Raw genomic sequence first — 24,008 nt, 5'->3', positions numbered from 1 at the left:
TAAATCAAGGACATAGAACAACTACGACGAGACATAATGCATGCAACACAAAAAGTGTTTAAGGAACAATGTATGGAAACATTATCCTTTACAGAAACAATAGGTGTGTCTTTTTACTTACTAAATGTTGCTGAAACATTTTTTCAGCAAATTTTCCTTTATACAACTGTCAAAATCTGCAAAGTTATTAATAATTATTAGAGGTAGTTTACACTATAAATCAATGTCATATGACACGAAATAAAAACATTCCATATCTACCCACGGAGGCAATGTGGAGACGTAATTTTATTATATTTTTGTTGGGGTTGACGCACAAAATCTCCAATATTCCACATATTAGTGAATATTTAACGATGGAAAATTTCATGTAATATGACATTTACATATAGTGTAAACTACATGACATCAGCTGTTCTGTATATTAGAATACCCAAAGTGACAACATACATGTGAAAAAGCAGATGGTCTGATGGCTGCCTAATTATTAAGTCAAAAAACACAGCTATTGCATGTTGCAAGTAATTTACAATCGCAATCAAGAAGGAAAATTTCAAGTTATATTCAAGGATCTATTCAAGAAGAATTCTATGTCAATTGGATCGTTAAATTCGGTTAAATACGTACAAAACCTATAAAAGAACAAACTGTTATTTAAACATGTTGTAAAATGACATTATTTTAAATTCAAAAGACATTCACTGATAAATGATAGCATAAAAATGTCCAATCTTGTTATATGTACATATGTATGTCCGTGTTTAGACACACGGAAAAGTAAATTCAGTTTTTAGGCAATAGGGGGTAGGAAAGAGTATTGAGGAGCTCTTTCCTCTCCGCTCTCTCCCAAAAACTCAATTTACTTTCCCGAGAAATTTGCGTGTCTAAACACGGACTATGTCTTTGATACATGTGTTCTACTTTTTTTCACCACACACTCTTTGGGTATACGGCCGTATTTAGGTACGTCCCGGTCATGATACAATAAGAAGGTAGCATTATCAGCCCAGCTGGAGCCCAGCTGATGGTAACATAATGTGTCAGTTGCATTGAATTTATGTCAAATTTTGACATCTTATGTTACCAAAAACGGCAGTTGCTTCTACCTTCTTATTGTATCATGGTCCCGGTCCACACTAGAGTGACTTCATTGAAAAAATTGCATGAAATTATGCGTCTCTAGATCGACTTCCAAAGTAGAGTAAAATCATAAAATTGCTGTAGTGGGGAATTCGATTTAAGAACGCCTAATTTCATGCAATTTTTTAATAAAATTCATGATAGTGTGGACCGGGACTATTGGCCTTAACTTTCAGAAAATACCAGAGATGGGAGTCCGAAATTACAAATTATGTTACCTTCATTATACCCTCCACCATATGGAGGGTATAATGTATATATATTATTGATCAGCATAAAATTCTATGTCGATTTAACCGTGTCCGTCCGTCCGTCTGTCTGTTGAAATCAAGATACAGCTCGCAATTTTAAAGATAGAGAGTCAATATTTGGTACAGTAGTTCTTATTACTTGCAGTATGGTTGGTATTGAAAATGGGATACATCGGTATTCGTTTTGATATAGCCCCCATAGAACGGTACCTCCCGATATTCGGTATTTTGGAGGTTTTAGCTTCATTATCCCACCAAAATGGATGAAATTTGGTATTTAGTTATCGTTGGGTGTATAGAACTTTGCACCTGAAATTTGTTGGTATAGGTTAGGCCTGCTCACACACATACCCAGTCAGCATTTTTTGAAAATTTTAATCAAATTCGAGTCTTTTTTGATCCGACTGCACGATTAAAAAGCTAGAATATGAGCTCATTTTCTGATCATAAATGACTCCTTTGTCGGTAGGAAAACATAACCTCAGGCGACTCTTCTAAACAAATCACAAATGAGTCTTTTTCGAGTCGTATTTCAATCATTTATTGGTGTTTTGTTGATTAATTTCGGACCCTTTTTCGAGTCTTTTTAGAGTCATGTTTATAATCATCTTTAGGGAGTCATTTATGAGTCTTTTTGTTAGACGAAATAAATTAAAAAAATTTTCTTTTTATTCTTCTTTGTTTCTTTCCTTTGTTTTATAGTCTTTTCTGCTTTGTTATGTCTTTTAATTATCCTTTATGTTGCTTTGTGGTTAGTATACTGCTTCTTCATTTCACTTGGCAAAACCTGTTGTGTTGTGTTTGTCTGTACCTTTAATATTATACGTTACATTTATATCAAAATTTTGTAGAAAGTGTATATGAGAATTTTATTTTTTTATTTACAACCAAATAAAAATAAAACAAAGCAATCAGTTTTTAATCACCTAACTGTTCAAAATATGATCAGAGTATACATAATTATAATCACTTTTCAAACACCTGTATGACCCTTTTTTGATTAAGCATTTTTCAATCTTCCAGATGATCAAAATGTGACAATAAATAACAAAAAATTGTCACATTTTAAACACCTCAATGATTTATTTGTGATTGCTACACATTTGTTGTTGTATTTTAAATTGAACTCTTTTTAATCATTACAGGGAGTCACTTTCGAGTCCCTTTCTGATCACACAAGCGACTTAATCAATTTTTGATCACCAAAAGGACTCTAAAAAGACTCCTCAATGTGATTTTTGAAAAAACAGTCTTCTAAATGCTATCTGGGTACAAATAACTTTTGTTATTGTGTTGGTTTTGAAATACACAAATTTCAATGTTTTCATTTTGCCTCTGTAGACTGTGAGAAATATTGTACAAGTTTTTTTATTTTATGTTTCAAACATTAAAGTAGAAGAATTATTTTATTCTGACCAAATATGACTGTTGATGTTATAATTTGTTGCGCCAAAGTGCCATGACATACCAAACACTATAATTTGCCGTAATAATTTTCGGAAAATAAAAATTCGTATTCAGTATCTTCATTCATTTTTTCAGTGTATGCATATAAATTCATAGACAAATTCGAAAACAGAACCTTCCTCATTGAATGTTCAATAGAGACTGATTGGTAATTTTGAAAATATTCAAAACAAAAACAAAAGCTCTCTTTTTAAATTGTATGTGTGAGCAAATTGACATACACCGACAGGCCAAGTGCGCACTTTGAGCAGCCTTGGTATAGGTTCACGCCTTCATATAGCCCCCATAGAACGGTACCTCCCGAGCTTCGGTATTTTGAAGGTTTTAGGTTCATTATCACACCAAAATGTTGAAATTTGGTAATTAGGCGGAGCTAACTAATTATTCCATTCTCTTTCAATTTAATTTTGGTGGAGGGTATAAAAAGTTCGCTCCGGCCGAACTGAATGTTTTCTTACTTGTTTATTCTATCGGAATCAGTAACAAAACTACTGAAAACGATAGGGAACAAAATATTCCACCATTCTGATTACAAAAATGACTTAAAAATCGAAAAATTTGGAAATTAGTGACAGTCACTTTATGGCCCGTTCTTACATCTTGTCTTTAAAGTCCATTTTTGTTATACCTTACTTTAAGAAAAGTAAGGAATGAAGTTCGCATTACAAGGGATTTGTTATTACATCTTTTTCGTTCGCAATCATTTTCTTTCGACATAGTGAAACAGGCCTTAATTCTGCGTGGGTGTTTAGAATGATAATTAATAAATCTCCCTGAGGAAGTTTTGTCTTCTCTTAGAACAACAGCATCAAAGTATGGTAGTTGGAGGTCTGATTCACATTCCATTGTAAATCGTATATGCTTTTGTACATGTTCAGTGTTTTCAGTGTATTATCTATTTGATCTTTCTTTATTATGCAAAATAAGTCATCAACATATTTTATTAATATCCTTGGTTTAACAGGTAGCATTTTCATCGTTTCATCTAGTAACTCTTCCAACACGATATCGGCAATAATTGGTGAGCCCATTGGCATCCCAAGCCCAAATTCTCATTGCCGACAACAAAGACGACGTTCCCCTTGTTTGCGGAGGCAATTAAAGAAAAAAAAAAACCAAAAAGAAAAACAAGACAACAGCAGCATCAATTTCGTTGTAATAAAAATAATTAATCCTTTATTTAAGAAATATTGCTCGTATAAACAATATCTGTACCTTTTGTTTACAAAGTTGTTGTGGACGAATATCCAATAGTAGGTGGACGACTCTTTATTTAGCAAGAGAGAGAATAAAACAAACGATGGACACTGCAAAGTGGCGCCAATTTTTAGTACATTCTCATTAGAATTTGACATCTTTCACTTTGTGCGAAAACACAAAGTTGCACTTCTGCTAAATGGTCAAGTTCTAACAGAAGAAATGAAACATCATAATTTGAGAAGTGAATAGAACTATTTGTAATTAAACACCCTTTATTGAATAGCTCTGTTCCTTTACGTGCAAGAATCTTCAAGTTTTACCACTTTTTACTCGAAAAGCGTTCCTTTACTTTAGACACCAAACAATTCATATGGGAGCAGTTTACAACTTTTACTACATTTGCCGGTTTTACCACTTTCAAAAGTAAAGGAACAGACCAAATGTAATCGCTGAGGGAGAAGAGTTAGACTCCTGTTATACTATGTTTACATTTACGAAATCCACTCGATTTCAACTGTCAATTCCATTGCTCAAACGTCAAATGAAATCGAATCGATTTCAGATGAGTTTTCATTTGACGTATACGCAAAGGAATTGACAGTTGAAATCGAGTGGATTTCGTAAATGTAAACATTGTATTAATTCAGACATTGGACAATAAAGAAACTCAAGAGAAAGTTAGAATAAACTTTATTACACTCATGAATGATCACATGAAAAACACAACGATGAGCAAAACATATCGATTCATACTGGGTACTGTAGGACAAACGACCAAATGTTTAAAACAACATAAAGAAAATACTAATACTAAATTCGGACAAAGGGGGAAAAACTGTAGCGATGCTAAAAACAGACTGTGAGTCAAAAATGAATCAAATTCTAGTGGATACATATATGTACATATAGACGGCTAAGAAAAGATCCAACAACAGGATTGCAAGAAAAGAACAACAGGATGGTGATGAACTTTTTCGAATTAAATGTAATTTCTGAAACGGACAAAAATCGGTTATTACCGATTCCTACCAAATTTTGCAGATGTATTTATATATTTCAAAATAAGCAACCCTGAAGGCAACCCCTTAAATAAATGTTAAGGAGGTATATAATTATGGTCCTTAGTCCATATTTACATTTGGCAAATGTCAGTTTGTCGGTGAGAGAGGGTGCTGAGAGCCAAAGGGTGTTCCATGTGACACAAACTGTCAAAAACATGATAAAAGATTCCATGGAAGATTTCAGCAACGTTTTGCAATTATAAAAATTGGCCATAACTTCTGAACGCATTATGTTTACATTTTGATTCAAATTTGTTCTATTTTAGATGAATTTATGTTTTTCCTGAAAAAAAAAATGTTGGAACGACCATATTATTCAATATCATGGCACAATTACCAAGGTAGTGGTATCACACCAGCTGTTCGAATTTGAAGTGTCAAATCCCTTTATAAAAATTATTTTTGTTGTTATTTCCCCAACAACATAAAGAAAATTTTGAAATAACATATTACAAATATGTCGATGCCACTACATGTTCGATATGCCTTGTTCAATATATATCTTTGACAATTAATTTTCAATAACAACAATGTTTTTTTGTAAATTTGTTAGTTGTTGTAATTCATGCATATACCTTATATAATATTTCATTTAGATATGACTTCATTAGCCGGATTTAGCACATTATCAGATTTTATTTGCTTAATCCAGCCAAAATTTCCCATACAAAAATAAATCCTCGTATTGAGTGGATTTGTTTTAAATCTGGCATAAATCCTCGTATACAACTCTGTTTTTTGCAACATGTTGCTAGAAAATACAACAAGTTGCAAGCTGGCACAAGAAACAAGGTAGATGCATCGGTGAATTGCTACACTAAAAGTAATTTAAAATGTAAAAATTTGTAAACATGGTGGAAAAATTAAATCTGTTTTGATGTACAAAGTTGATTTTAATCAACCAAGACTAATATTTATGATGTCTAAACGATCAAATAATTCGTTTATTTATTTTAGATAGGCAAACTGCGATAAAATAATTCTTTATTTGCTCTCCCTTGTCCCGTATGGGATGTTGTGGAACAATGTTTTTTTTTTTTTTATTTGCTCTTTAGTTAGCATTAGTAGCATAATGTACTAACATTTTCAATATTAAACAATACCTTTGTAATTTGACGTATGTTTTTTGAAACGAATTCAATTTGCAAAAATTCTTTTGACGTTTCACATTCGTTCAGATGGGCTGATGCATCTACCTTGGTAATTGTGCTATGAACAAAAATCAGCTGACTGCCATTTAAATCCTCCAAAATGTATATCTAAATGCAATGAGATTTGTACTGGATTTATTTAATCCTCGACTGAATTTATGGCTAGTCTAATAGGTCATTTAGACATGACATCATTAGCCGGATTTAGCGCAATATCAGGTTTTATTTGCTAAATCAGGCCAAAATCTACCAGATTTCCCATACAAAAATAAATCCTCGTATTGAGTTGATTTGTTTTAAATCCGGCATAAATCCTCGTATACAACTCTGTTTTTTGCAACATGTTGCTAGAAAATACAAAAAGTTGCAAGCTGGCACAAGAAACAAGGTAGATGCATCGGTGAATTGCTACAATAAAAATAATTCAAAATGTCAAAATTTGTAAACAAGGCGGAGAAATTTAATTTGTTTTGATGCGCAAAGTTGATTTTAATCAAACAAGACTAATATTTACGATGTCTAAACGATAAAATAATTCCTTATTTATTTTAGTTATCTTTTTTTAGCATAATGTGCTATCATTTTCAATATTAAACAATAAATTAGTAATTTGGCGCATGTTTTTTGAGACGAATTCAATTTACAACAACTTCTTTTGACGTTTCAAATTCGATCAGATGGGCTGATGCATCTACCTTGATAATTGTGCTATGAACAAAAATCAGCTGACTGCCAGTTAAATCCTCCAAAAGGTGTATCTAAATGCAATGTGATTTGTAACGGATTTATTAAATCCAGTCGAGGATTTATGGCTAGTCTAAATGACCTATAAATGAGCTATAAAGTTGTCTTGACTGCCACTAACGAAGCTATTGGTGTGTCTTTTTACTTACTAAATGTTGCTGAAACAATTTTTTCAGCAACTTTTCCTTTATACAACTGTCAAAATCTGCAACATTAGTAATAATTATTACAAATTATCGAGTACGCAGACACACTTAATTATTACAGATTATCGAGTACGCAGACGCACTTTATATTAGCAGCCTGTTTTTGTAAAAAAATATTTTTCAAACGTATCGTTCGTACAATGGCACAATTACCCAGGTAGTGGCATCGTAAATTTTTGAATATGTTATGTCAAATATTTCTTTATGTTGTTGGGGCTATTACAACAAAAATAATTTTTTTATAAAGGGATTTGACTTTTCATATTCGAACAGCTGGTGTGATGCAACCTGGGTAATTGTGCCATGGTTCGTACTCATTATCCATTATGTTAATTTTTAAAATTTTTTTAATTGTTCGCATTGAAAAATTTGTTCCTTGTGGCAATCCCAAAAAAAAATTTTCAATATACAGACAAATTTTGAAAACAATTTTCAAAAAATGTCAAAATATATTTTGGAAGATGATGATATTTGAACCGTATGGCGGATTTTGTAAATGTATGAGTATCTAAAAATTTCTCCAGATCAATTTCCCATCATATGTATGGTTTGCATTTACGATATCCACTCGATTTCAACTGTCAAATGCATAGTTCAAACGTCAAATGAAATCTCATCTGGATTTCATTTGACGTTTAACCTATGGATTTGACAGTTGAAATCGAGTGGATTTCGTAAATGTAAATTTAGCAATATGCAGCAACAAACAACACAATTTTGAGCTCAAAACGTTGGGCCTCTTTCTATCGTCTTTTTCAGACGTTTTCGTTTTTATTTTTTCGTTATGAAAACCAAATATATGAGGGAAATAAAAAGTTTCTTTTGGTTTTCACACACATACAAACAACATTGGATACAAAAACCAAAATGTGTTTTTGTGTGTTACAAAAACGAACGAATCGGAAAATTTGAGTTACAAAACCGGGCTGTAAATTGTAAAAGAAAAGAAAATAAGTAAAATAATGTACTTAATATATTCTACTTGTTTAGTCAGTCCATGCTTCATAAACGCTATTGTTTTACAATGAAAAATTTACATAAATTCCCAGTTTGTGTTTATGAGAGAGAAAGAGTTCCGGAAAATGAAAACGCCTCACCTTACCACAACAAAGAATTGCAAAAATTATAATTTGCTTGTGTAAATCGAAGCTCAACAATATAATTTGTGCAATTTAAGCTTTATATTAGAAATAAAAACAATTTTGAAAAACATGAAAACACTTTTCAGTCTGCGAGCAACCTTTTCCGAGTTCAGCGAAATTAAATATCGCCTACTATCCAAATATGACAGCATTTAGTAAAGTATTTGACGAATATATGCAAACAAAAACATGTCAAAGTTTTCAAATGCATCCGGAGAGTTGTCCTGTACATTGTCTTAAAGATTTTCCACTATATCTGTTATCCAATTTTAAATATTTTGCTCCTGTTTGTTTGGTAAGATTCAAAATTAGTATTGGATGTGCGTGGAAATATATGTCAGTCTGTCTTCTCTTCGATTAGCTGCCATTGTTGATAAAACTGCGTAACATTAACAAAAAGAAGCTACGTCAAACATTGAAATATTATGCAGAGTGCTCATTGACTGGCACTGCTATCGGTTATACAATTAATGTTTTAATTTGCTCTTTAAGGTAATTGATAATCTATGCATTTTATGTAGAAATAATTATTGTTCTTCTTCTTTTTATTAAATTCAAGGTACATTTTCGGTTCTTTCACCTACTATTCATATGTCTATGTACCCTCACTAATCGGTGGCTGCATGTACAATTTGGGTTCTGAACGTGTGAAAAATTTATTTGAAACAAGTGTCTTTCAGTGTGTAAGTATGAAAAGAAGGGTAAAGAAATACACTAAATTAAGGGGTGAAGGGGGAATTTTCCCATGGTACAATAAGTAAGGTAAAACTAGTTCGAAATAACAATAGCAATTCAACCCTACACGTATGCCCGAAAATTTATTAAACATTCGGTTTTGTTTTCACATTCAAATTCAGTTTGATAAATATCTCCTACAAAGGCTCTGTAAAAAATGATTTCATTCCAATACATTTCGAATTTAATTTAAAAATATTTGTCATACTTTTCAAAACAATACACAAACAAATACCGACTTCACATTGACAAAGGTCGGTCACACTTAGAAAAAAATACTTAGCTGGGAGCTCCGCACGGCATATATTATACATATTATGCATAGCTACTGTATCTTTTTCGTCCATATATAATTCCTTCTGAACGGCAAAAATTTGTTTGTCATTCTTTTTATTTTGTTTTCGTTACTTTTATTGCGAACAAACAAAAAAAGGCTGACTTCTGAAACGTACCAACACATTGCAATTTTCATACATATTTCCTCAAGATATTTCAGTTACCCCCTGATGTATTGTTCATTGTAGTTTTTAAGGCGAAGAACGACACTCAACGGACCGATTGTGGTGAGGTCATAAGACAAAGCCATTTTTGAACTACAGTCAAAAGTATCCACTTGAGTTTATTTCATTAAAAACAAGGCATATTTATTCAAGGTAGAAGTGACAATCAGCTGTATTCTTACTTTTTTTGTAAATTTAGTTTTCAAAATGTAATAGGGTCTACTCATGAAATTTGAAACTTCGAAATTAGCTACCATAAAATTCTTCTTTTCACCGTAACCGTGCAATAACAATGATCTACGACAGTTCTGTATGCTTTATTTATTTATTTATTTTATTTCATTCATGTAATAAAAGGTCTATAAGACCATATAAAATATTACACAGCTTAAATCCAATCCTGAGCGTATACAATTTTCTATTACAAATAAAATTTAATTCATTAATAAAAAAAATACTAAGTACGAATGTAATTGAACATCCAAAATTAGTTATCTTGGCCCCTCAACCATAAAACTATTTTAAAAATACTTAAGTAGATGTCTTAGCAAACAATAACTTAAATACAATGTTCAAAATAGTTTGAAGGAATCAATTCTTAACATGCTGCAAAGTATTGAATGAGTTTTTCTTAAATACATTATTAGTATAGGAAAATATTCTGAGTTCGTGGGGCAACACATTCCAACTCCGTGCAACCCGTACTAAAAAGATCTTGCATAAACATCCTTATAAATTCTTGGTATAATCACTTGTGGGTTTCTAGAATAATGGAAAAACAAAAAATTTCTAGCTACAGACGTAGGCTTGTTACTCTTTATTACATTATAAAATACTAAAAGATTTCGGTAAGAAACGAAGTTATTAAAGGAACAACCCAAAAAAGCGCTTAACATGTTCCGAAATGTGGTATCTTATTGGGATGTTATATACGAAACGTACAACTGCATTAATAATTTTCCGTAACCTAGAAAAGTGGATACCGATACAACCAGATACAATTTCAAAACCATATAGAATATTAGACATCAACAAGGCATGAGCTAATTGTTTTTTAGTATGAAGCGGCATATACAAGTTTGATGCATAGATTTTTCTTAACGAAGCCCAAATTTTTCCAGATAAGATATCAATATAGCTTTGTTCCTTTACTTTTTTAATGGTAAGAGTGGTAAAAGAGAAAAGTGTCAAAATTGTTCAAAATTGCTCTCTCATGAACATTTTTACCAGAAAAGTAAACGAACGGAAAAATGGTAGATCCGGCAGCAATGTCAGAAAAAAAAATAAAAAAAAAACAATTTTCGTCTTGTATTTCACAGTTTTTAATTTAGTGTTGTCAGTGTTCGACTTTTTCTTCGGTCAATCGTCAAACAAAAGTCGAAAAATCAGTTCTGCCATTTTCTACCTGCAGAAATTTTGCTGGTAGCCTGTGGTAGAAGAGAAAGCCATTTTTGCTCTCTCTCCCCTCTCACTCTCTTAAAAATTGCTTCCAGTTTTGCCACTTTTCGTGGTTAAGGAACGCTTTGCAGGTTGAAAATGGTAACAAATGGTTAAAATGGTAACCTCAGGTAATTAAAGGAACACAGCTAATATGATGTATAAATGAGAGTTCATTGTCAAGAACAACACCCAATATTTATATTTTGATTCAAATTTGTTCTATTTTAGAGGATTGTTAAAATGTATTTATGTTTTTCCTGAACAAATTTTTTTAACGACCCTATTATTCAATATTTATCTTTGACAATTAATTTTCAATAACAACAATGTTGTTTTTGTAAATTTGTTAGTTGTTGTAATTCATGCATTTACCTTATATGAATATGCCTTGATTAAAAATACGATTTTTATTCTTTTTATATTTTTACATTAGCGTTGTAACTTAAAATTAATAATAAATTTGGCTTGTTTTATTCGACCTTTATAACTGTTTAAAATGAAATAAATTGATCAAGCCCCAAATTTGAAAAACTCAAAACAATACAAAGAGAACAATTCAACATACAAATAAATTAGAACTGGTTTGTCCCGAGCCACCATGGTAGAACAAAGAAAGTAAAGTAAATACTACACAAACAAAGGAATTTTTTTTTGTTTGTAACGTTAGTGTCACCTGTATATTAAAGCAAAAGAAGGAAATGTCTATAAATTATTGGAATTTAAAAAATATTTTTCCACATTTCATTAAACAAAACAAAGAAATGTCTATAAACGGAATTTATAAAACTAATATTTTTTCACATTTGATTGAATATTTTGAAAAACATGAATGAAAACTCGTTACATTTTCAATTTGAAAGTATCCATATCATTCTACTAAATGGATAATTTCACGCAAAAAATAGAAGTCTTGCAAAAATGTTTAAGGTCGCTAAAAATTCATTGAAAAAGGAGAAGCTGTTTCAAACTTTTGTTTTTGAAATCAAAGAAGCACATGTTTATTAGGGCTTTATTTTTTTCAAATTTAACAAAATATCACACATATTAAAAATATTGTACCGCTTCTATAAGAGGTGTTATAGTGTGCGGCACGTTGTTCGGACTTGGAAGAGGCTTCATATCATTGATATATAAAAGTCTTTACGGGAAATAGTTTTTTTCTGAATGATATATTTTTTCCTCAAAAATTTATATCCCTATTATACATCGAAAATAGAAATCAAAATATAAAATGTCGTATGGAATTTGACACTAACATTACAGCCCAGTTCAGTCAGCTGGGTATTGCTCTTACCTTATATTGTTCTACCATGCCGGGCCACATTAAAGCGATTTTAATGAAATTAGGCGTTTTTAGATGGAGTTCCCCTCTACAGAAATCTCATAAAAGTATTCAAATATGGAACTCGACTTAAGAACGCCTAATTTCGTTAAATTATTTCATTGAAATCTCTCTAGTGTGGACCGGGACTTTGTTAACAAAACTAATATATGTACATTTCCCAGATGTAGTAAAATGGTTATTATCTCTGGGTCCTAAGTTTGCATTACCCATAACCAAAGAAAGATTTCCCCTATTCAAATATGTATATTGTACAAGGAGAAGATATTATACATAGCAACCATGGTATAATAAAATGGATGTAGGCCAGTAGTGGGATTCTGTAACTTTTTATTCTACCGAACTTACTTACTTACTTAGTTGGCCCATTACAGAACATTTGTTCCATAGACCGAACTAAGAAAAGATCTCCATTCCTCTCTGTTTTTCGCTTGACTTTTTGGAATACCGCGCCTTTCCATTTCTTCATCCACTTGTGTGCTCCATCGAAGCTTAGGCCTGCCGATTCTGCGTGCACCGCCATGTGGCATGTATTCATACGCCTTTTTAGCGGGTTCATCATCGCTCATTCTCATGATATGGCCTAGCCAACGTAATCTTTGCATCTCGATAAGTTTAACTATATGCATGTCTTTGTATAGCTTATATAGCTCGTGGTTCATACGACGTCGATATTCACCGTCAACGCAAATCGGCCCGTAGATCTTTCGAAGAATTTTCCTCTCAAACACACCAAGCACTGCCTTATCTGCTTGCGCAAGTACCCATTCTTCGGAGCCATACATTAGCACGGGTAGTATCAGCGTTTTGTATAGTGTTATTTTTGTTTGACGAGATGTGGCTTTGTTTTTAAATTGCTTATTTAATCCATAGTAGCATCTGTTGGCCAATACAATTCTTCTTCTTATTTCACAACTGATGTTGTTTGTTGTGTTTATGGCAGTGCCGAGGTAGACGAAGTCTTTCACTACCTCAAAATTATAGTTACCAACTTCTACGGTTGGTCCGAGCTCTATGGACGCTTTGCGCGTCGACACCATCAATTTGGTCTTTTCGCCGTTTACCGCCAGACCCACTTTCGCAGATTCTGCTTCGACCTTCCTAAAGGTATCAGTTACTTCCTTTACTGATCGTCCCATGATGTCTATGTCATCAGCATAGGCAAGTAACATGTGGCTATTGGTGTAAATTGTGCCATTTCTTTTGACATTTGCATCTCGTATTACCTTTTCCAGCAAAATGTTGAATAGGTCACACGAAAGGCTGTCTCCTTGTCTGAAACCTCTTTTGGTACAAAATTCTTCGGAGAGGTTCTTTCCAATTTTAACTGAGGACCTAGTATCAGTTATAGTCATCTTACAAAGCCGGATGAGCTTTGCGGGAATACCAAATTCAGACATTGCATGGAATACCTTTGATCGGAGGGGACTGTCGAATGCTGCTTTATAATCGACAAAAAGGTGAAATGTGTCGATCTGCATCTCTTGGGTCTTCTCTAGGATTTGCCGCAGGGTAAATATCTGGTCAATGGTGGACTTGCCAGGTCTAAAGCCACATTGGTATGGTCCAATTATCGCGTTGACCATAGGCTTTATTCGTTCGCACAGTATCCCTGACACTATCTTATAGGCAATAGGGAGTAGACTTATGCCCCTATAGTTGGAGCATACAGTCTTATCTCCTTTCTTGTGGACGGGACATAGGATGCTCAGGTTCCAATCGTCGGGTACTCGTTCTTCCTGACAGATGGTGCTAACTAGCTGATGCATACACCTTATCAGCGCGTCGCCTCCGGTTTTAAACAGCTCGGCTGGTAAGCCATCGGCACCTGCTGCTTTATTATTCTTCAGCCGGTTGATTGCTGTTTTTACCTCATCTTGGCCGGGTGGTATACATTCTATACCATCTTCTGGGATTGGATCTGCGGTATCATCGTCTTCGCCACTATTGGATACCAGCAGATTGGAGAAATGTTCCTTCCATATCCTGAGCACGCTATCTGTATCTGTTACCAGATTACCTTGCTGGTCTCTACAGGAGGATGTGCCTGTACCAAAGCCATCTGTTTGATGTTTTGACGTTTCTCTTCTCTCCTTTTCTCCCGATATCTCTCTCGTGCGCTACGCGTTGCTACTGATTGTAAAGTAGCTCTACATGCCGCATTTTTATCTTCGGTAGCAGCACGACACTCCTGGTCATACCATGAATTCCTTTGTGGAGGTCTCTGGAATCCAAGTATGGATTTTGCGGCTGTTTGCATGGAGTGGGCAATATTTTGCCATTGTGTTGTTATGTTATCGAGACAAGGAGTGCTCGCGTTAAGCAATTGGGCTAGTTGAGTGGAATATGCTGTGGCTATCTGTTGTGTTTGCAGCCTATCGATGTCCAACTTCCGCGTTGTGTCTGTTCGTGCTTTATTTGCAAGTTTAGACGGGTACGTACCTTTGCTGCAACAAGATAGTGGTCCGAATCAATGTTTGCGCCTCGGAACGATCGTACATCCAACACGCTGGATGAATGTCTTCCATCTATCACAACATGATCAATTTGATTACTTGTTCTTTGATCTGGGGACAGCCAGGTGCCCTTATGAATATCGAGATGATTAAATCTGGTACTGCTAACTACCATGTTTTTTGCAGCTGCAAAGTCTATCAGCCTCATACCATTGTCAGATGTTTCACTGTGGAGACTGAATTTCCCGACTGTTGGGCCAAAGATATTCTCCTTTCCAATTTTGGCATTAAAATCGCCTAGAATGATTTTAATGTCATGGGCAGGGCAACGGTCATATGTTTCTTCTAAGCGCTCGTAAAATATATCTTTGGTCTGTTCGTCCTTTTCTTCAGTGGGAGCATGAGCGCAAATAAAGCTGATGTTGAAGAATTTAGCTTTTATTCGAATTGCAGCAAGTCTTTCATTCACTGGGGTGAAGCTGGATACCAGATGTTTTAGTCTCCGACTAACTACGAATCCGCAACCAAACTCATGCTTTACGTCATGGCAGCTATAATACAGTGCGTCACCTTTAGGTGTTGTTGTGACGCCTTTCCCAATCCATCGTATTTCCTGTATGGCAGTAATATCGGCCTTGTACTTTTCAAGTACGTCTGCCAATGCGAAGACTGCACCTTCTCTATAAAGAGTGCGAACATTCCAGGTGCAGATTCGCAGATCATGGTCCTTAAAACGTTTGCGGGGTTCGTCAACTTTAGAGGGGTTTGTTTTTCTTTTCTTTCGTTTTTTCATAGTAGGCTGTTTTTTCTAGGGGAGGGTTACTAACCCGACGCCCAAACCCAAGTTTTTAACGTTCTTATGGGTGAACGCGCGGCACATGTTAGCTCACTACCTTTAACGGGTGTTAAAGGCAGTTCCCCAGGTGACACCACGGGGAGGTCAGTGTCCACTTGAGATGAAAGAGGGACCAAGATAAATCCTGGGCTTTGCCATGTTAAAACCGGTCAGGACCGTTCCTTGGTATCTTCCATCCCCTACGTCACCCTATTCTACCGAACCGATATCGTTAATTACCGAAAATGTTAGGTTGAAATACCGAATTCAAATTCAAACAATTGAATTACAACAAAATATGGACTCAAGCTGAAATAAACACAAAGATGTAAAATTCTGCAGTCCAACAATAAAAAACGCCAAAAACAATAATAGGCATCAGCATGGCCTTGTTGACCAATGCGTAATGCAAAAACAACTTTCTCGTTGTTTTTACCCCCGCTTATTGAAGCAACATTCCTATGTTTGCATTCTTTGCGAAGCAAAGACGACATAAAAACAGTGGTGGATATGAAATTCCTTAAGTCCAATTTCGTTCCGTTGAATTCGTTTTACGAAATCCTAGAAACAAATGAAGTGTCCCAGTAGGAAATTGAATCTGCGATGACCATTTCATCAACGAAAAATTTCAAAATTGTCTTTAAACAAGACGGTGTCAACAAATTTGTCACTCTTCCATGTGCGATGTGTGAGATTTTGAACGAAAATGTCTTGTAATGTGCCTTGGTACAAGTTAATGTTCATTCTATCATCCATGAAGACAAATTCGCTTACCTTGTCGCTCAACTTATCGTGCACGAGTTTTGCGACATTTGTGAGAAAATGTCGTCGATGATCGCAAAGGGCTGTCGTCGAGCCGTCTTCAATGGATTGGAGACAACTTTGAAGACACATAGCAGACAACTTCCAACTGGGGTATTTACATCTGTTTTTTGCGTCATTTTCTTACACATACATACGGATACAATAACACATACACATGCACACAATAATTTTAATTCCGAAAAGTAAGAATTTCACAACACTAATGTTTACCAACTAACAGCGTGTTTTTGTAAAAATGCTTGCCTGTCACACGAACCGTTCGTACTAAAACGTATACGTTCAAAATTTGGTTCTTGTAAAATTTTACGAACCATTCGTTTTTATCTGAAAGCTTTCGTCTATTTTATGAAAGCTTTTATATTTCAGGGTTTCCATGATACTTATTTTGTGAATTTTGCATAGGCATCTGCACGTAAAATGTGTTACTTGATGGCAACTGCGATAAACTGATGACAAACAAAAAATAAGAAAAAATGTAATCAAATTTCTCCAAAAATAATTGTGATAATATGAAGAAACGGATGTATATATACGCGTGTGCTTCTATGGAAATAAATAAAATTGCATTCCCTTCCAGTTTTCGTGTGTTTTGTGCCATTTATTACTCAAATTATTTAATTTTCATTCAAAACGATGGGTCTTTTCCATTCGTTTATTTTTGACGTATTCGTTCGTCTGATTTTGTTACGAAAACCAAAAAAATTACGAAAATAAAAAGCTTTCATTTGTTTGTCACACGAATACAAACGTCAACCGCTATGAAAACCAAATTGTGTCTTCGTTCATGAAATCGACGAACGAATGGGCAAAATCTTTTTACAAAAACACGCTGTAATTTGACTTAATTCAATATTAAAAAAATATAACTTTTGGATTTTTTTTAACCATTTATTTACACTTTTGTCATCGTTTGAGAATTTTTGTTTCTCTACAACACTCACAAACAAACAAAGACATCATAAAACAGTTGCATTTTTTTGTTAGTGTTTTCGTGCGTTGTTTAGAATAAATCACGCAGCTATCATCATTTATTTTTGTATGTTAAATGACGCAAAATGTTGCCTGTTTTAGCAAATAAATGACAAAACATCCCTAAAACCTGTTTTTCGTGCTAATGTAAAAAGCACATTAGTTCGACTCAAATTGTAGGGTAAACAGCTTTAGGGCCATACAGCAAATTTCTCATTTTGTTTAATTTGCTAGATAGCTTTATTGACCTGTTTATCGACACCGAGTCGGCGAAAAAGGGAACTGATGAAGTTGTTTGGTGACAACTGAAACTATAGTACGATGCGTCTTTTTTGAACACCTGTTTCTATATGAAGGAGTTGCCAGATCGAAGCAAAATTGAACATGTGTTCATAACAGTTTCCAAAACACTTAACTTTTTTCTGTTTATACCGCGCTTTTTGTGCTAAGCTAAGAAGTTTCCGAACTGCCCTCGTATTTCCTACCCTTCGCCCGCAACTAATCAATTTCAAATCCACTTTAAAATATTTTGTTGTTATTCAAACAATTGAATTACAACAAAATATGGACTCAAGCTGAAATAAACACAAAGATATGAAAATTCTTTTATGTCGGTAGACTTAACGACTCCTTTTTTCCGTCGGTAACTAACCGATGATTTTCGATAATTACCGACATAAAAATCGGCAGAATTTGTACACAGAATAGCATTTACCGACAAATATCGTTAACTATCGACATTTGTCGTTAATTCCTCGGTAGAGAGTTACAGAATCCCACTACAGGTATGAAAATCGCTGAAAAATACAACCCTGTAGCCATGGCTTTAAACGTCAATTGACATGGAACAATAATAAAGGTAGACGTATATGCATAGATAGTCGGTTTTACAAAAGCATATGAAATTCACGGTTTATTTTAAAAGTATTAAATAGAGTAAAAAAATAAAAATCACGAGTTATGCTCCAGAATATTATTGCTAGATAAGTGTTCCAAAAATAGCAAAAGTTGTACCCAAAACTTAAGTCAGCGAAAACAATAATGCCATTCTCTTATCTTCTACTTGAAAAGTTTGACTGATCTAACATCGTGATTGCTGGCATCCGATTTGCACATACGGCGACATGTCAGCTAGAAATTTTAAAACAAATTTCAAAAACAAATGTCAATACTTGACAAATCGTTCATTCGCAAGTATTACTGCAATATCAACAACAACAATCAATAATTTTATTTAGCCACGCGAATAAAATTTCTTGTCCTTGTTTTCAATTTTAGAATATAGTGTTAAAACAGTTTTTTGTTGGAAAAATTCACCGATGCATCTACCTTTATAATTGCATAATGTCAACAACAGTAAAAAATGTCAACCCTGCTTTTGACAGAATAGGCCATAACAAGAAAAAATTGTAATCAGCTGTTAGCTGTGGACTACCTTATAGCTCATTTAGACTAGCCGTAAATCCTCAACCGGATTTAATAAATCCAGTTCAAATCTCATTGCATTTAGATATACCTTTGGATGATTTAAATGACAGTCAGCTGATTTTTTTCATAGCACAATTACCAAGGTAAATGCATTAGCCCACCTGATCGAATTTGAAACGTCGAAAGAACGGGAATTGTCGATACATTGACGGATTACATATAGACAAAAAACGGTTTAAAGCATTTTTTTTAATAAACACATTGGGCCACGGGAATGACAAAAAATAGGGACACAACTAATATGTCTCAAAATCATAATTTAGAAAATAAAATTATATTTACGAAATTAAAATAGCCTTTGTTCATTCTTCTAGAATTACTCGGCGTACGTAATTTATATGTATATTTTGAACTATTAATGAATATCAGTGTTTTTTTTTTTTAGCACAAAACGAGTGGGGATACTTCACGGTAATGATTATTTGCACCTTGCGACCAATTTTTTCATATAAATATGTAGAATAATTTTTTTTTTAATTTTCGAGCCTCGTTTAATGACATTTTGTTTTACTTATTCCGTTTCTAAGAAGAGTTTATTTTTTTTTCAATACTTGCTATTATAGCCTATTGCAGGGTTAACCCAGTGGAAACCCAGTGGGTTTGTTAATCCGGTTATATATAAAAATACTACAACATAATAATTTGCTAAAAATCGATGTTCAACGGCCACCAATCTTAATTTGAAGATTTTTGACGATTTGCCAACACCAATTGACATTTTTACGATTTTTATGAGGATTTTCGGTCAAAAATTGTTTGAGTATTTTGCATGTTTTTGATATGCCTAGATCCAAAATTTGAGTCCAATCTGATAAGAAATAAAACACATGCAAAAATGTGAAGTCTGCTAATAATGTATTTTTTTACAGAATATTGATACATTGTTTCTCATGCGTAACAATATTATTACGCGGCTAATTGCAAATTCGAAACATCTACAAACCTGCATATTTATGTGTTGCAGTGCCGTAATACTACAGGGTAAATATGAATATAATCTAAAAGGATTTTGGTTTTTACAACCAAATCCCAAGTTGGTTGATGTTGAAAACACGGAGAACACAAAATGTCAATTACATCCCGAGAGTAGCTGTCAACAACATCTCTGGTATGGTATGCGTAAATATTTCCTGCTAGGGCTAACACTGGACCTTATCAAAACAATGATGAGCAAAGTAGATGTAACCAAGACACAATCGAAAATGTGGGGAAAAATTCGAAATTTTCGTATACGTTCAATGGCCCTGTTGACAAGCTATATGGGTATCTATAGGGTAAGTATGCAGCAAGAAAGATGATTTTCGTTGATTGCAAGTCACACTAATATGATATATATTTGCAGTTTACCCATTGTTATTTAAATCGAAAATTCCCACATCAAAAGAATTTAAATCAAATTCTATCTGGTTTTTTGTCTGGCATCTGTTATAGTTTTTATCCTCAATCTAGTTTATTTAGCTATGCCTTGGTACAGGCCATATTCACCATTTGGAATATTATAAAACTGGAAAAAATCAACAGTGAAAGTCAAGTATGGAAGTATTTGCTACGCATACCCTTTGCCAAAATTTGTTACCCCATAATCTTGGCAAATATTGTGCACAACGTTTGTTTCAATCCACAATACTGCAGTCCCTTGACATTTGCCATAACAAATGGTGTCGCCAATCAATAGTGAGTACGCGACCTTTAATTTAAATGTATCATAACAATTTTTTCTTTTTTTTTTTTTTAATTTCAGCCCAAATTACATAAAAGACAAAGTGGCGATAATGAAACAGAAAGCTGGATTTTAGATACTAAAAAAACGGAAAAACAGTTAATTAAATTGTCAAGAATTTTAATATAAAATGGCTCTTTTCTTAGTGGTGGGATTCGACTATGACACAAATCTTTAAGGCAAGGGAACACTTTTCGTGTAAAAAGCGGTAAAATCTGAAAGACTGTGGCACGTACAACCTAAAGGCCCCGGCACATACGGCGCGTTGAGCGTTGCATTACAACAACCACATGAAAACTTCAAGAACAAACTTGGCATCACTTACACATTTTTCATGTGGTTGTTGTTTTCAACGCACAACGGACCGTATGTATTTGGGTCATAAGTCCCAATTTACATTAGGCGAGTTTACTTGCGACAGTTTGTAGAAGAGACACGTAAGGGGAATGGAAATGGAAAAAATTGCTCTTACCGGCAATCCTCAGGCAATTCATTTTATATTTTTCGTATTTGACATTATTTTCATTGTTGTGAAAACAAATCTTGTCGGAACAGAATTGCCTTTTATAAACGCAAGAGGCAAGCTTAAAAAGGAACGAGAAAAATTGAGCAAAGTAAACTCGCCTAATGTAAATTAGGCTTTGAATATTTTCTTTGGCATTTTATTTTCGATAACAGCAATGTTGTTTTTGTAAAATCGTGAATTGTAGTTTATGCAACTACCTTCTATAAATATACCTTACATCTACCTTGATAGTAGAAGAGTTTTTATTGGATTTCATTCATGGTGAGGTATGCTAATGCCAAGTTTACACTTGCGCTCCAAAATCCACTGGATTTCACGAAATCCTGAAATACACCCCGGTGTTTACACTTATTTTTTGTTGATTTCAAACATATCACAATGATCAAGGTAGATCCATATGCGCAGCTGATCGAACATGAGTTTTCAAAACAAGTTTTTGTAAATTGAATTAATCATCAAAAATATACGACAATATAGAACTTTACAACTTTGTTTGGAAAATTATCGTAAAATCATCTATATATCGTATTAATTGTCTATAGTACTAACAAATGAACAAATAAAAAAATCATTTTATCGTTGAGACATCATAATAATATATTTTGATAGATAAAAGTTGTGCTCAGAACCTGCACAATATTAGTACTTGCAGTAGTTTTCCCGTTTAGTGCTAAAAATGCGTCCCCGTATTCCGAAATCTAGCAAGACTTGCACTTCTCTTTAAACAAAAATAGCGCCGAATAACACCCTCTTCTCCTGTTTTCTACCATACAATTTTGACCTAGTAGTATTGTAGCTGATACGTTGATTTTGACATTTCTGATGGAGTTTTTGCAATTTCCGTAATTTTTCCGTTCCCGTATTTATTAAGAAATTTGTATGGGGAAGCAATTCGCTCTTTTTTCTAACATTACCATTAAAAAAGTACGGGAACACAATGAAAAATAGCATTGTAACAAAGTAATTTAATATTTTTTCACATTGTTTACAAATTTTGATACAAAAAATTTGTTGCAGTAATTGACCATCTACCTTGTTTATTGTTATACGTGAAAAGTGTTGCAACTTTTGGTACTTTTTTAGGCAAAAGCAGGGTTGTATATCATGTGTACTGTGATTTCGAAGTTGATTTCGCTGAAATCACGAAATGAGATGATTCCATTTTTGTATGCGAAATCATGATAAATTTAGCTTGATTCCGCGCGAAATCACGAAACGACGCATAATATAAACTAAGCATAAGATTACATTTACGAAATCCACTCGATTTAAACTGTCAAATCCATAGCTCAAACGGCAAATGAAATATCATCTGGATTTCGTAAATGTAAACCAAGCAGTAGGCCAGGTATGAAAATAAGTGTTGCCGTTTTGGGCATTTCGGCCCAAATTTGGGCCGAATAAAAAATAATTTTTAATTTTTGGGCCGATGGCATGGTAGAACAAATACAAGGTAAAGTTAATACTACAACAAATACAACTCGAACAACAACCACAAAGGAATTTGTTTTTGTTTGTAACGTTACTGCCAGTTGTATTTGTAAACAAAACAAGGAAATGTCTATAAATTATTGGAATTTAAAAAACTAATAATTTTTCACATTTGGTTGAATATTTTGGAAAACATGAATGAAAATTCGTTACATTTTCAATTTTTATGGTTCCACATCATTCCACTAAATGCATAAATTCTCGCAGAAAGTAGAATTCTTGCAGAAAAGTTTGGGGTCGCTGGAAATTCATAGAAAAAGGAGAAGCTGTTTCAATGTTTTGTTTTAGAAATCAAAGAAGCACATGTTTATTAGGGCTTTATTTTTTTTTAAATTTTAACAAAATACCTCACATATTAACAAACGTTGTATCGCCTCTACAAGCGGTGATTTACTGCGTGGCTTATCGTTCGAACTTGGAGGAGGTTACATATCATTGATATGAAGAAGTCTTTCTGGGAAATGGTTTTTTCCGAATGATATATTTTTTTTTTCTCAAAAAATATATGTCCCTAATGTACATCGAAATAGAAATGAATGTATAAAATGTCATATGAAATTTGACACTAACACTACAACCCAGTTCAGTCAGCTGGGTATTGCTGACACCTTTTCTTGTTCTACCATGGGCCGATGGGCGGCCCAAATCCATTTTGTGCCGTTTTCATGCTAATAATTTTGAACAATATTTTATAAAATATCAAACATTACTGCCTGTTTGTCCCAATTTACATTGGGCGAGTTTACTTGCGGCAATTGTCATTTTTTGGAGGGAAGAGGTGAGGCATATGGTAACCCTTTGCCTCTCAGCACCCTCTCTCACCTACAAACTGACAATTGCCGCAAGTAAACTCGCCTAATGTAAATTGGGACTTTCTGTATGTCGAAAGAAAGAATACTACCAAACTCGGGTGTGTTTTTCAAATTTCTTTTGAAGCAAAAGCAATGGTAAAAGTAAACATATTTCGATAACTAAAGTTTGGACGTGTTTCATTCGCACACTTTTTCGTTTCGACATACAGAAACAGACTGTAACAGCCAGTTTCTGTATGTCGAAAGAAGAATGTGTGCGAATGAAACACGCCCGAACTGTAGTTTTCGAAGTAGTTTTACCTTTACCTTTGCTTTTGCTTCAAAACAAAAAACAAATTTGAAAAACACACAAGAGTTTGGACGTGTTTCTTTCGCACACATTCTTCTTTCGACATACAGAAACAGGCTGTTAGTCTTTGGGCTATTATTACATGCTTACTTTTACGATTGGATGGCATCATACTTAAGTATTTGGTAAAGATTCATGCAATGTGTTCATAAATAAAA

General features: G+C 33.8%; 1 protein-coding gene across 1 annotated transcript; it reads left to right on the top strand.

The window, feature by feature from the left end:
- The first annotated feature begins 8,032 nt into the window (after window positions 1-8,032).
- Window positions 8,033-20,803, top strand: LOC141391431 (uncharacterized). Its single transcript, XM_073964323.1, has 6 exons — window positions 8,033-8,657; window positions 8,724-8,854; window positions 8,922-9,045; window positions 19,822-20,226; window positions 20,295-20,626; window positions 20,694-20,803. The coding sequence occupies exons 1-6, from the start codon at window positions 8,505-8,507 to the stop codon at window positions 20,746-20,748; spliced, it is 1,200 nt and encodes a 399-aa protein (XP_073820424.1). The 5' UTR covers window positions 8,033-8,504; the 3' UTR covers window positions 20,749-20,803.
- The last annotated feature ends 3,205 nt before the right edge of the window (window positions 20,804-24,008 follow it).

The sequence above is a fragment of the Musca autumnalis genome, unplaced genomic scaffold, assembly GCF_047663935.1.
Source record: "Musca autumnalis isolate F117 unplaced genomic scaffold, ASM4766393v1 scaffold_1, whole genome shotgun sequence".
Taxonomy (NCBI): domain Eukaryota; kingdom Metazoa; phylum Arthropoda; class Insecta; order Diptera; family Muscidae; genus Musca; species Musca autumnalis.
This window is presented reverse-complemented; position numbering and strand designations above follow the sequence as displayed.